The sequence below is a fragment of the Corythoichthys intestinalis genome, chromosome 19 (assembly GCF_030265065.1).
Source record: "Corythoichthys intestinalis isolate RoL2023-P3 chromosome 19, ASM3026506v1, whole genome shotgun sequence".
Classification (NCBI taxonomy): Eukaryota; Metazoa; Chordata; class Actinopteri; order Syngnathiformes; family Syngnathidae; genus Corythoichthys; species Corythoichthys intestinalis.
Genome location: NC_080413.1, coordinates 23,587,726 through 23,601,225, shown reverse-complemented (window position 1 = coordinate 23,601,225; position 13,500 = coordinate 23,587,726). Strand labels below are relative to the sequence as shown.

Here is a 13,500-nt window from a genome sequence, read left to right as displayed (position 1 = left end):
ATCATCAAATCAGATTCGTTTATTTGCGTGACGTGTTCTTAACGAGCAACGTCACTCTTCCGCGTCGGAAGTCGTCTCCACAACAACACAGATGGCGAACAGGAGAGTCAAGAATGTTTCAATCCATGGTAAAATCAGTTTTAAATTACCAAAAACACATCGACATAAGTCATTGACAACAGTCTCTCGCGCTAGCCATGTTGAATAAACTCTGCTCTCCTCGTATGTTTACTTCCGCGCGCAAGTCCCTCGTCGCGGTTCTAACGTCACATCCGCCCATCGCTGATTGGTCCACTCCGCCCTTGAAATTTTATCCGCGTAATGGTGGCCATACTCAATAGCTGGAACAGCGGTGAGTCTGGAGTACCAGGCTAGCACTGGTGCCTAAGGTGCTCACATAGAGCAGGCATCATACATTTATTTTGAACACTGCAAAAACTCATAATCCTATCAGGATTTAAAATTTAGAGTAACCTAAAACTTAAAAATGGATGGAAAAATAAATAGAAATTCAATTGAAACATGTGGGAAAACACCTTTTAAGTGATGTGTGTTATCAAGCGTAATGACAGTTTTAGGTAAAAAATAAGATTTATTTATTTATTTATTTTTTTTTTTATGAGATCTTAAGTTTTTTTGAGTGAAAGCAGTGAATTTGTTTTTTTTGTTATATATTTTTATTTTCAACAATGTACATCTAAAATAATTTGTTTTTTTTGTTATATATTTTTATTTTCAACAATGTACATCTAAAATGAAGAAATTGATTGTCTAAAAATGGTTCAATATTAGGTGAATTGTCTTGTTTTTTCATGTATATTTATAATTGCTCTTTACCTAAAAAAAGGTTTTATCTGATTACTCGATTAATCGATGGAATTTTCTGTAGAAATTATCAGCCCTAATTATGTCATTTGTTTGTGCTGAAAAAAAAATTTGTTTGTGCTATCATTTTTGAGGTACTAACAATTCTTATATAGGTCAATTGGAGGTTAACCAGGCCACCGTTTTGATTTAAATGGTGTCAATTGTTTGTGCTGTAAAAATTTTTGTTTGTGCTGCTATTGTTTTTGAGATATTGAGATATTATTTTCGACTGATGACGTCACACCCCGGTTTATTGCAAAATGGACCCGAAATGGTGCCATTCGTTTATGCTACGTCTGTGCTTGTTTGTGCTGTAAAAATATTCGTTTGTACTGCTATCATTTCATAGATCTTGATATATTAATTTCGAGTGATTGCAGCACCTCTGTCGTGGCTGACGAAGCATATCAACTCTCTAAATTACAGAGGGGTGTCCCAACATCTAGCAAAAACATAGCATACACTAATGGCGCCGCTTCGGGTCCATTTTGCAGTAAATGGGGGGTTTGAGATTTCGAGTGATGACGTGGCTCGCAGTTATTTTCTAGGTCGAGACTTAAACTGTGGGGTGATCGGTTGCTGCCCCCAGGTTGTGGAATGGCCAGCCCCCAAAAATCCGCACCATTACGAATCGAGGCCTTTTTAAATCGCGGTTAAAGACCCACTTTTTTTCCTCCGGACTAGGGTTTTAATGTTTTCGGACTTCATCTGTTTTATTGTTTTATTTGCTGTTTTATTTTTTTCCCTCAGTTTTATTGTATGATACTTTCCTGCCTTTTATTTATCGTGAACTATATTTTTCGTTGTTGTCGAGCACTTTGAGGACCTTTTGGGTTTTTGTAAAGGGCTATAAATAAATAGATTTGATCTGAACGTCATTTTCATTCCCGTTCCCAGATGGCAGTGTTAGAAATCCAGAGTAATGGAGATTCGTCATATGTTTCTCAAGAAGCCATAAATAGTGCCATTCAGTCCCTCGAGGACCCCTTGCAACGGGTAAGCAGTCTCCTGCGGTGGATTGTCGGGGAAGGAGAGACCCTCATTTTTTTCTCTTTTTCTTTCAGGAATTCATCCAGAAGTGTCTGGAGATGGACCCAGACAAGCGTCCCACAGCCAGAGAGCTCCTGTTTCACCAGGCCTTGTTCGAGGTGCCCCTGCTCAAGCTTTTGGCAGCACATTGCATTGTCAGCCACCAGCGTGAGTGGACTCACAACCATACAGAGAGGATCCCTGGGCTAAATGTGTCTTTCAATGTCCTCACGTCAACTTATTTTCCTCATAGATATGATTCCAGAGAACGCGTTAGAGGAGATGACAAAGAACATGGACCCCAACCTGGTGATTGTGGAGGGGAAGGAGGGTGTTCAGATGAAGTGAGTACACATTATCGGTGGTTGAAGACTAATTCAGCAAGACTTACTTTGTCTTTTGTCCTTCTCAGGTTGTCCCAATTTCCTGCTCTTGAGCTAGACAAATTCTTGGAGGATGTCAGGTAGGATTGTCATCAGTGTGCCATCGATCAAAAATGTGATTTTGATGACATCTGTGTTTCATTCACATTTTTTTTTTTTTTTTTTTTTTTGATAGTCGACTAATCATTATTGTTATTTACTGTTATTTTATTCTGGATTTATGTTTTAGCTGTGAATGTGCATGGGACCCAGATGGTATTTTCTCAAAAAGGTTGAATTCTGGAGATTATGTAACTATGCAACTGTCTTTGTTTCTTAAGTATAAGCACATTTTTGCAAATCTATTATTTTGATTACCGTAATTTCTGGACTACAAGGCGCACCTGACTATTAGCCGCCACCCACCAAATTTGACACGAAAACAGCATTTGTTCATAGATAAGCCGCACTGGACAATAAGCCGCAGCTGACCTCACTGTATTATGGGATATTTTAATATTTACACCAAAATATATTAACCGGTAACACTTTAATTGACAGCGGCATCATAAGACTGTCCTAAGACCAAATGAGCCACCATAAAGCTTTGAACCAATTGGCTGCAAAGCTTCATTGCTTCAAGAAGCCTCATTTGGCCATCACTGCTCCCTTGGGGGAGACAGTCATCTCTGCTGCCACCTGCTGTCAACACTGTTGTCGTCCAACGTGCCTCCTAGCATGCATTGCAGCGCTACAAATATTAAATAATAATTAAAATCCATGTTCTGCGCTAATTATTTCTTCAGTTACTCTCAGTTGTTTCACAAATTGCTAGCTCTGGCATTTGGTAAAACTTTATTTGACAGTGGCACCATAAAACTGTCATAAGACCATCATAGGTATGAAATGACACTGCCATGAGCATTAATGACATCATGACAGATGTCATTTTGTGTCATCCGGCAAATTATCTCACTTTTGAATAGAATCAAAAGATCCGAGCTGGACATACAGTATATGGAGTGTTGGTGACATAATTTGCCAGATGATACTTAATGACATCTGTCATAAGCATTCATTAACGGCCATAATAGTGTCATTATCATGTCATAATTATGACGGTTTTATGGCAGTCTTATGAAACCGTTGTCAAAGTGTTAACTATTAACCCAAATAAATCAACAAATAAGCCGCACTAGATTATAAACCGCAGGATTCAAAATGAGGGAAAAAAGTAGCGGGTTATAGTCTGAAAATTACGGTAATTGCAATTATAATTAGTCTACTTTTATAGAAGACTACAGAAATCAGGCAGTGTTTACTGTTTTTTTTTTTTTTTTTTTTTTTTTTTAATTTTGATCATAACAAAAAATACCAATAAATAATATGTATATATATTTATTAAAAAGTATATATATAACATTCACAAAATCATTTTTAAAACAAGTAAATTAAGTAAATGATAAATTAAAATAATTACTATAAAGAGTATCATCGCTCAGGAGAATTATAATTTACTAAATTTACTTAAGTAGGCTCAAATAAGACAATTTTTTGAGGAAAAATGTCTTTCAATGATTAAGTGATAATCCAAATAATTGTCGACTAATTTGATAATCAACTAGTTGCTTGTTAAGTGTGTCACAGGGGTTTGAATAGGGACGGTAGGGACATAACACTCCCAACTTTTCAGGATGCTCAAATTGTCCCCACCAACTTTTAAGCCACCTTATTTGCATTATATAGAGAGTCCAGTTATACGGGTAATTTAGATTGTCTTCTCATATGTTGTAAGAATAGAATAGACCCAACCATTATTAAATGAATTGTATACATTATGTTCAGACTTCAATTGATCCCTTTTTACTTGCTCAATGTATCGCTCCATTTTTTCCCCTGAAACGCACGTTTGATTGGCTGACCTCCCGCCCCCTTCTCCCGCCTCAGATGCACTCGTACACTCACACAACTCTGCCGACAGAAATACAACATGCTCCGTCCTCCACCCCTTTCAGAGAGGAGGGATATTAGAAGTTTTTTTCGGCCAGCGTAAGCCACTGTAAGCGATGTAAGAAGTCAGTGTTGTGGAGGTGGGGGTAACACCACTAATTTTGCGACTAAAAGTCCGACCTGCATCAGATTTAGCGTAGCATTAATCCGTGTGAACTGGCTAAACTGCAAAATTACTGCGGTCAGGCCAGCCTACAGAAGGAACAACGACGTCAAGCTAGCCGTCCTTCATTTGGATCATTGTTTGCATTATGTGCATTACTGTAATGCAACGCAGTAGCTTCAGAGTGCAAGTCCCAAGAATGGGTCCACTTCAGGGGGACAATGACATGAACATGAACTGACATGAAAAAAAAATCTGTGAAATGAAATCACACATCAGAATTTCATGGGAGTACTTTGGTTCGAGTCTTGGGGTAGTCTAGGATGCCTCCGATGTAGATCGTCCATGGATATCTCAAGATTTTTTTTCATGATTTTTTTTCCCAAATCACTTTTATATTACAATACTTTAGTTTGAGTCTAGGGGTGTTCCAGTGTCCCCCAGAAGTGGACTGATTCTTGAATAGCTCCTAATTTTTTAATAAAGGGACTTGCACTTCAAAATGTTTAGTAGTTTTTGAAAACAAAGGTATTGAACGCTGTATCAAGTGAACCAATACACATTAAAGTTAGTATAAGTCAATACAGATTTATTTTGCTTTGATTATTTTGCCCATCAAGTAATAAGGTTCATATTCGTGAGAAATGTGGCCCTGACCCACATTCAATAATCTTTTTGGTCTTACAAATGTCCTGTCCCCAGCAAAAAGTGAACATGTTATATAATCCCTACCAATGTTGAGACCAAACCTATGCCCTTGTTGCGGCAGCCCTACTTTTTTCAATGTCAAATAAACACAGCAGCTCTCCCGTTAAGTGATTCCAAGTTGTTACTCTTGTGCCCCTCAGGAATGGCATCTACCCTTTGACCGCCTTTGGGATTCCGTGTCCTCAACAACCTCAGCAGGAGGCGGTCAAGTCGCCCATTGTGCCGCCCTCCGTCAAGACCCCCACTCCGGAACCCGCGGAACTCGAGACCAGAAAGGTGAGAACTCACTCATCGGGGAACGCTGTAGAAAGCTGACAAAAACGCCCAACTGTCCGCAGGTGCTTCAGATGCAATGCAACATCGAGCCCGTGGACGAAGGCGCCAAGCATCACGTGAGCCATGTGACAGAAAAGTGTTTTCAACTTTTGCCTAAACCCGTCTCTTTCTCTCTCCAGCTAACTTTACTGCTCAAACTTGAGGATAAACTCAACCGACACTTGAGCTGCGATCTGTTACCAAGTACGTTTTTGAGCTTGACGTCTGTGCTTTTTCTAGCTTTGAAGCTCATTGTGTGTCCTTTGCTTTAGATGAGAACGTCCAAGAGTTGGCTGTGGAGCTCGTTCAACTCGGCTTCATCAGCGAGGTAAACTACTTCATGCTTCTGCTCACTTTAATTTCTTCTTACAAAGAAAAATAACTTATACCTTAAAAATCTTTCGTCGACGAACAATTTTTCATGACGATGAAGAGATAAAAACATGGCTTGGGAGACTGCAACATAACGAAACGACAACAAGACAAAAATGCGAAAGTTTCTTTCATATGTTGACAATGCGTGAGTCAGCGTGACATTTTCATATTGTACGTGGCGTACGTCAGCTTGCATCGTAGTACTGTTCGGGTCGTGTCACTCATGTGAGATGTGCTGCACCTCTACCTCACTGGAGTTTAAGATGTCTAGGCTGCGCTCCATCTTGCTTGCTTGTTTGAAATCACATTGTAGGATGTTTTTTTTCTTATCTTGGAAAGAGAAAATGCAATGTTGATTAAGCCTTTGAAGATCTGTGCTGAGTGATCATCACAGGCTAAATGTGACTCGTCGCGTTAGCATTAGCATAAACTTTAGCGTGGCAAGCATCTTAAATGCTGAGACAACTTTTGTTTACATACAGTTTATGGCGTGTAGGTGGGTTTAATTGAAGATAATGTACTGCTTTTCCTGCTGAGTCTATTATTACAAAGTGTGCTCGTCTGTCTGTGTTTTTTTTCGGCTTGGCGGTCAGGGCATCGAAATATGGAATCGAAATTGAAAAATTCGAACGATTCCGGGAGCATGGGAGTGTTAGAACTGGTTCCCATCAATGCTTAACCCTAGTCTTAGGCGACAATTCTCAATGTTTTCGTCTATAAACATCAAAACTTTTAGTCCATGAATAAATAAGTAAAAGGTTTCCAACGATTTCGAATGAACATGACAGGTGAGCACATAACTGTAGAGTCTACACAATTTTCATGATGATAGTACATACTCAGCTGGAAAACAGCACATTATTTGCAATTAATTAAACTCACCTAAACGCCACAAACTATAGTGGGGCAAATAAGTAGTCAACCACTAATTGTACAAGTTCTCCCACTTGAAAATATTAGAGAGGCCTGTAATTGTCAACATGGGTAAACCTCAACCATGAGAGACAGAATGTGGGGAAAAAAAACAGAAAATCGCATTGTTTGATTTTTAAAGAATTTATTTGCAAATCACCGCGGAAAATAAGTATTTGGTCAATACCAAAAGTTCATCTCAATTAGGGCTGCAGCTATCGAATATTTTAGTAATCGAGTAATCGACTGAAAAGTCTATCGATTAATCGAGTAATCGGATAAAACAAATATATTTTTAGGTGAAGAGCAATTATAAATATACATGAGAAAACAAGACATTTCATCTAATTTTGAACCATTTTCAGTCAATCAATGTCTTTATTTTCGATGTATATTGTTGAAAACAGCCAACAATTGCATCTCAGATGTAACTAGAATTTAAAAAAAAAAAAAAAAAAAAAGACTAATTCACTGCTTTCACTCAAAAAACTTAAGATTTTATTACAAAAAAAAATATATATATATCTTACCTAAAAATGCCGTTACGCTTGATAACACACATCACTTAAAAGTTTGGATTTTTTCCCACGTCTTTCAATTAAATTTCTCTTTGTGTCAAGCCATTTTTAAGTTCTAGTTAAGTTTTAAGTTAGTCTAAACTGCAAGTCCTGGTAGGATTTTGAGTTTTTGCAGTGTTCAAAATAAATGTATGATACAGGCTGTATTGGAGCACATTAGCACCAGTGCTACTTGGTGTTTTATCCAGCAATGACTAGTGAGCTAAAATTGATAGTTAGCATGATTAAGTTTTTATTTTACACCCTCATCACTCCACAATGCTATGTTATGTTAAAGCCTGTATGTAAGACACGTTAGCCAAGCATCGACAGTGGTCATAATTAATAGAAACCTAGCCCTCCGCAGGGCTAATGTTACTTCAGAACAGTAACGTTAATCTTATTTATTAGCGCTTAGCGCTCTTTATTAGCGCTTAGCGCTCTTTATTAGCGCTTAGCGCTCTTTATTAGCGCTTAGCGCTCTACTGCTTTAAGATGGCGGCTGTTTACTAAAGCTGCCCAGACGCGGCCGAGTCTGTCATTTAGCATCTAGTTCAACATACATGTGATCTCTATGAGACGCATGAGACGCTACCTGTACCAACGTAGCATCGTGCGGGCTAGTATTTAGCAACGTCGGCGTCGTTTGTGGCGGCTGTCGGCTGCAGTAAGTTTTTTTTTTCCACCTTCTTCCTCTCCGCACGTGACAGCGCGTTGTCCCGCATTAAAAGTAGTCCGAGCAAAACGTGATGCTTAGAGCTGTCAAAATAAACGATTACTCGAGGTGAATAAATTACTCGGATCAGTTTTTGAACTCAAGTTACTCGAGTTGCTCGAGTACTCGTTTCAGCTCTAATCTCAATACTTTGTTATGTACCCTTTGTTGGCAATAACGGAGGCCAAACGTTTTCTGTAACTCTTCACAAGTTTTTCACACACTGTTGCTGGTATTTTGGCCCATTCCTCCATGCAGATCTCCTCTAGAGCAGTGATGTTTTGGGGCTGTCGTCGGGCAACACGGACTTTCAACTCCCTCCACAGATTTTCTATAGGGTTGAGATCTGGAGACTGGCTAGGCCACTCCAGGACCTTGAAATGCTTCTTACAAAGCCACTCCTTTGTTGCCCTGGCTGTGTGTTTGAGATCATTGTCATGCTGAAAGACCCAGCCACGTCTCATCTTCAATGCCCTTGCTGATGGAAGGAGATTTTCACTCAAAATCTCTCGATACATGGCCCCATTCATTCTTTCCTTTAGACAGATCAGTCGTCCTGGTCCCTTTGCAGAAAAACAGCCCCAAAGCATGATGTTTCCACCCCCATGCTTCACAGTGGGTATGGTGTTCTTCGGATGCAATTCAGTATTCTTTCTCCTCCAAACACGAGAACCTGTGTTTCTACCAAAAAGTTCTATTTTGGTTTCATCTGACCCTAACACATTCTCCCAGTCCTATTCTGGATCATCCAAATGCTCTCTAGGGAACCGCAGACAGGCCTGGATGTGTACTTTCTTCAGCAGGGGGACACGTCTGGCAGTGCAGGATTTGAGTCCCTGGCGGCGCATTGTGTTGCTGATAGTAGCCTTTGTTACTGTGGTCCCAGCTCTCTGTAGGTCATTCACTGGGTCCCCCCGTGTGGTTCTGGGATTTTTGCTCACCGTTCTTGTTATCATTTTGATGCCACGGGGTGAGATCTTGCATGGAGCCCCAGATCGAAGGAGATTGTCAGTGGTCTCTCTCTTATGTCTTCCATTTTCTAATAATTGCTCCCACAGTTGATTTCTTTACACCAAGCGTTTTACCTATTGCAGATTCTTGTCAGTGGTCTCGTATGTCTTCCATTTTCTAATAATTGCTAGTGTTGCACCGATACCATTTTTCGGGCCCGATACCGATACAGATACCTGGCTGTGCAGTATTGGCCGATACCGATACCATTCCGATACCACTCTGTTTGCAAAAAAAAAAAAAAACATAAATATACAGTACTGTGCAAAAGTCTTAGGCAGGACACCTGCCTAAAACTTTTGCACAGTACTGTATATATATTTTTTTAATTATTAAATTTATTAGGATCATGGAAGCTTCCACTTGGGGAAAATATATACATACATTATATCCTGTATATACATAATATAATCAAAATATACAGTACTGTGCAAAAGTTTTAGGCAGGTGTCCTGCCTAAGACTTTTGCACAGTACTGTATATATATATGTGTGTGTGTGCGTATAACGGATGCAATGTTACAGTTAAGTCACGGTTCGGTACGATTTTTGATACAATTCAATACATTTACTGCTCTGAAACAGAAAATACAACTGTTATTATTCTTATTTTTATTTTTATTTTATTTTTATTTTTTTTGCTAACAAGCAAAAATAAGTGCCATCATATGAACAAGCATTTTAGTGCATAATATTTATGTGCTTACTTCTTACTGATCTGAAGAAAAATTTTGTATATAAGTGCTGAGAACAATTTTTACTGTTTGTAAAGTGGGTCACACTGTTGATTGCTGCAGCTCTCTTAGCAGCTATATTTAAACATCCTATTTGTGGTCCGAGTCCATCTGTAACATGTACTGAATTAACAGTATTTGCAACATTATCTATAGTCACTGGTATGGGTTGATTTGGCCTGCTTAACTTCCATTCAGTCATGGCGGTTTCTATTTAATCAATGTAGTCTATGGACTACGCGTCGCTCAGGGCTCACGCAGCTAATGGCATGGGATCTAATGTAGTACATCTAGGTTGCTATTTGATGATATCTAGTGTGTGCGCGTGAGAGTTGGAATGTGATCTAACATAGGACATCTAGGTTGCTATTTGATTATACCTAGTGTGCGCGCTGCGCCGCTTGAGTGTCTTCTGGCCATAGAAGTCACTTCTGCTCATTACTGCACAACAGCAGCATATTACCATCGACTTTCATAAACAGGACGAGTTTTGAAGTACGGCGCTCTTAATTTGCCACTCATTGTTCATCATGAAACCATGAGTTTGCTGAATCTCCCACGGTCTTAAGCTTTCTGATCCCATCAGCGCTACAACAGCATGCGTTAGCTTACGCATGCTAATCGTTTGTGAATACTATGTTAAATGAGCAGCGTAACATAGCGGATATGCGTTGTAGTGTATATCCACAATATTGAAGACTAAGGTGTAAATTTCGTGTGGTAATTTCGAGGCAAAGACATACAGAGGTAATGATTTGGGAAGTTAGCTCACGTGGGGAGGACAGTATATTTGCTTTCAAATGATGCCAGTAGATGGTATCGGCGCCCTAAATGTTGGTACTCGTCGATACAGATACCACCAATTCGGGCCGGATCGGCGCCCCCTGCCGATACTGGTATCGGTATCGGTGCAACTTTAATAATTGCTCCGAAAGTTGATTTCTTTACACCAAGCGTTTTACCTATTGCAGATTCAGTCTTCCCAGCCTGGTGCAGGTCTACAATTTTTGTCCCTTCGACAGCTCTTTGGTCTTGGCCATAGTGGAGTTTGGAGTGTGACTGATTGAGGTTGTGGACAGGTGTCTTTTATACTGAAAATGAGTTAAACCAGGTGCCATTAATACAGGTAACGAGTGGAGCCTCGTTTGACCGCGTTAGAAGAAGTTAGTACTCTTTGAGAGCCAGAAATCTTGCTTGTTTGTAGGTGACCAAATACTTATTTTCCACTCTACTTTGGAAATAATTTCTTTAAAAATCAAAGAATGTGATTTTCTGTATTTTTTCCCCACATTCAGTCTCTCATGGTTGAGGTTTACCAGTGTTGACAATTACAGGCCTCTGATCTTTTCAAGTAGGAGAACTTGCACAATTGGTGGTTGATTAAATACTTATTTGTCCCACTGTATATCTAAGATATTTTCCAAGAGTTTAAGAAGACACCGATTCACCGTGCTAAATGCTAATGCTAACGCTACAATGTAGTTAAGTGTGTGATGATCACTCAGCGCAGACCTTTAAAGGCTAAAGTAACATGGCATTGCCAAGATAAGATAACAAAAATTACCAGGCAGCACCTGACATTTTTTACAAAGGGAGCACAGAATGGGCACACACTTAAGCCTGTGTGTGCTGCAGCACGTCACATGAGTAACACGAACAAATACTGCTAAATGCGTTCTAACTACACATACAATAAGAAAATATCACACCTTGTGAATTCATGACTGAAACTATGGCGAATTTTCATCTCGCTCTCCTGTCGTCAGACCACAACTGGCATCCATCCCATTATGCTTTAGTCTCCCAACACGTTTTCAGCGCGTCACTGTCATGAAAAAAAATTGTTCGTTGATGAAATATAAACTAGACGAAGACTAACACAATTTGAAAAGACTAAAATACGACTAAGACAAATAAGTATTTTTCTCCGAAAGATAAAGACTAAGACAAAAATTAAAAGGGCTGCCAAAAACTGCGCCTCAGACCTCACTTTGATCCCATTTAAAAAAAGGCATTTCCTTGACTGTCCACATGCAGGGCGATCAGCCACGTCTCGCGTGCGTTCTCGAAGAGGCCTTCTCAAAGTTCTACAGCCGCAACGGTTCCCTCAACCCCGTGACGGTGTCCTCGTAGCCAAGGACCCCCCGCGGACCCTCCGCCCGCCCTCCTCCTCCCGGCGCCCAGAGGAGGAAAGCCTTGCTCTCGACTGCGTCCCCCCTTGCAGTCTTTGTATGTTCTAGTGGGACAAAGCTGCCACTAAGTGGTTCTTTCTCTCTCTCTCTTTATTTGTATTTTATTTTGTTCTTCTTCCCAACCAGTTCAACCATCAGCCTCAATTAGAAGGAAAAATAAATCACACACAGGCTTGTTTCTTTCGTTAAGTCTTGAAATGTTTAACTGCGAAAAAGCAGTGTATTTTCCTCAAGTCAGTATTAAAATAGTATTTTTAACATTTTTACAGTTCTATAGCAGTCTTCTGCCCACAGCCTACTGAAGTGTTGTCAGGTCTGCTTATCGGCTACTTTTTAAAACCCCGGATGGGCCGCTTTCCCATCAAACTTGAATCAGAGAAAATGTCGAAAATCCAAACTATTTATTTATGTGTGTGTGTAATTCACTCAGCACTATTGTGGCGGTTGCTTGTTCTGAATGTAGAATTCTACTCACCCCTAAAACCGATCTGGAAATAAAGCCTACAAATATTAAACCCGCCATGTTTATAATCTATAAAATACTGGCGTTATCATTCTTCACAAATATAGTTTGGCCCCACTGCTGCTGTTTGAATCACGCTGTTACTTTGTACACATGCTCATTGACTCTTGATCAAGTCTGTGAAGGTGGCATTTTACATGACTGGCTGCTTTCCATCAATGTGAACACGTTTTATTTTTTATATATATGAATATATATACTTGCGTCTGCTCTGTATGTGCTTTGCTAGTCGACGGGAATAACAACAAGAGCAAAGTCTGTAAACTATTTCAAATGTCTGTGGCTGTGAATAGTTGGCTTGTTCAAAAGCAGCACAGTTTGCACTTTTCTCTTCACTTGGTTTGTTACTTTGAGTGAAAATGTCCCGCAGCCTCTCAAAAAAAATTACCCAAAAGGCCATCGGGGAACATTTGTGTTGCCTTTGCTGCGACTGTCTCACAGGGTGTGTACAGACTGGGCGTGTGCTTGACACTCAATGCTCTTTCTGCTATCTATTGGTTTGCCCCATTTTTTTCACTTCCTGAAAATAAAAAATATCACTAATCAGCAATGTGAGTGTTTGAATGCAGACAACCCACACAAATGGCTCTTCAGGGAAGGGGTATAAAAACTTTTTTTCGCTGAGTTGTCAGAAAAATTGGAGGTTTCAAGGCCAATCCTTCCACTTTTATTTGATAACGCACCAGTTTCGTCATATCAAATGGCACAAATACAGTGCCTTGCAAAAGTATTCGGCCCCCTTGAACCTTGCAACCTTTCGCCACATTTCAGGCTTCAAACATAAAGATATAACATTTTAATTTTTTGTCAAGAATCAACAACAAGTGGGACACAATCGTGAAGTGGAACAAAATTTATTGGATAATTTAAACTTTTTTAACAAATAAAAAACTGAAAAGTGGGGCGTGCAATATTATTCTGCCCCCTTGCGTTAATACTTTGTAGCGCCACCTTTTGCTCCAATTACAGCTGCAAGTCGCTTGGGGTATGTTTATCAGTTTTGCACATTGAGAGACTGACATTCTTGCCCATTCTTCCTTGCAAAACAGCTCGAGCTCAGTGAGGTTGGATGGAGAGTGTTTGTGAAC

General features: G+C 39.7%; 1 protein-coding gene across 1 annotated transcript in view; it reads left to right on the top strand.

The window, feature by feature from the left end:
* The window catches only part of nrbp1 (nuclear receptor binding protein 1), a 30,209-nt gene extending 17,017 nt beyond the window's left edge, over nt 1-13,192 (top strand). The window contains exons 10-18 of the mRNA XM_057823147.1: nt 1,765-1,863; nt 1,932-2,064; nt 2,150-2,240; nt 2,309-2,359; nt 5,220-5,355; nt 5,418-5,471; nt 5,535-5,598; nt 5,667-5,722; nt 11,735-13,192. Coding sequence (XP_057679130.1) covers nt 1,765-1,863; nt 1,932-2,064; nt 2,150-2,240; nt 2,309-2,359; nt 5,220-5,355; nt 5,418-5,471; nt 5,535-5,598; nt 5,667-5,722; nt 11,735-11,830 — 780 coding nt within the window. The 3' untranslated portion in view covers nt 11,831-13,192. The remainder of the gene's footprint in view (nt 1-1,764; nt 1,864-1,931; nt 2,065-2,149; nt 2,241-2,308; nt 2,360-5,219; nt 5,356-5,417; nt 5,472-5,534; nt 5,599-5,666; nt 5,723-11,734) is intronic.
* The last annotated feature ends 308 nt before the right edge of the window (nt 13,193-13,500 follow it).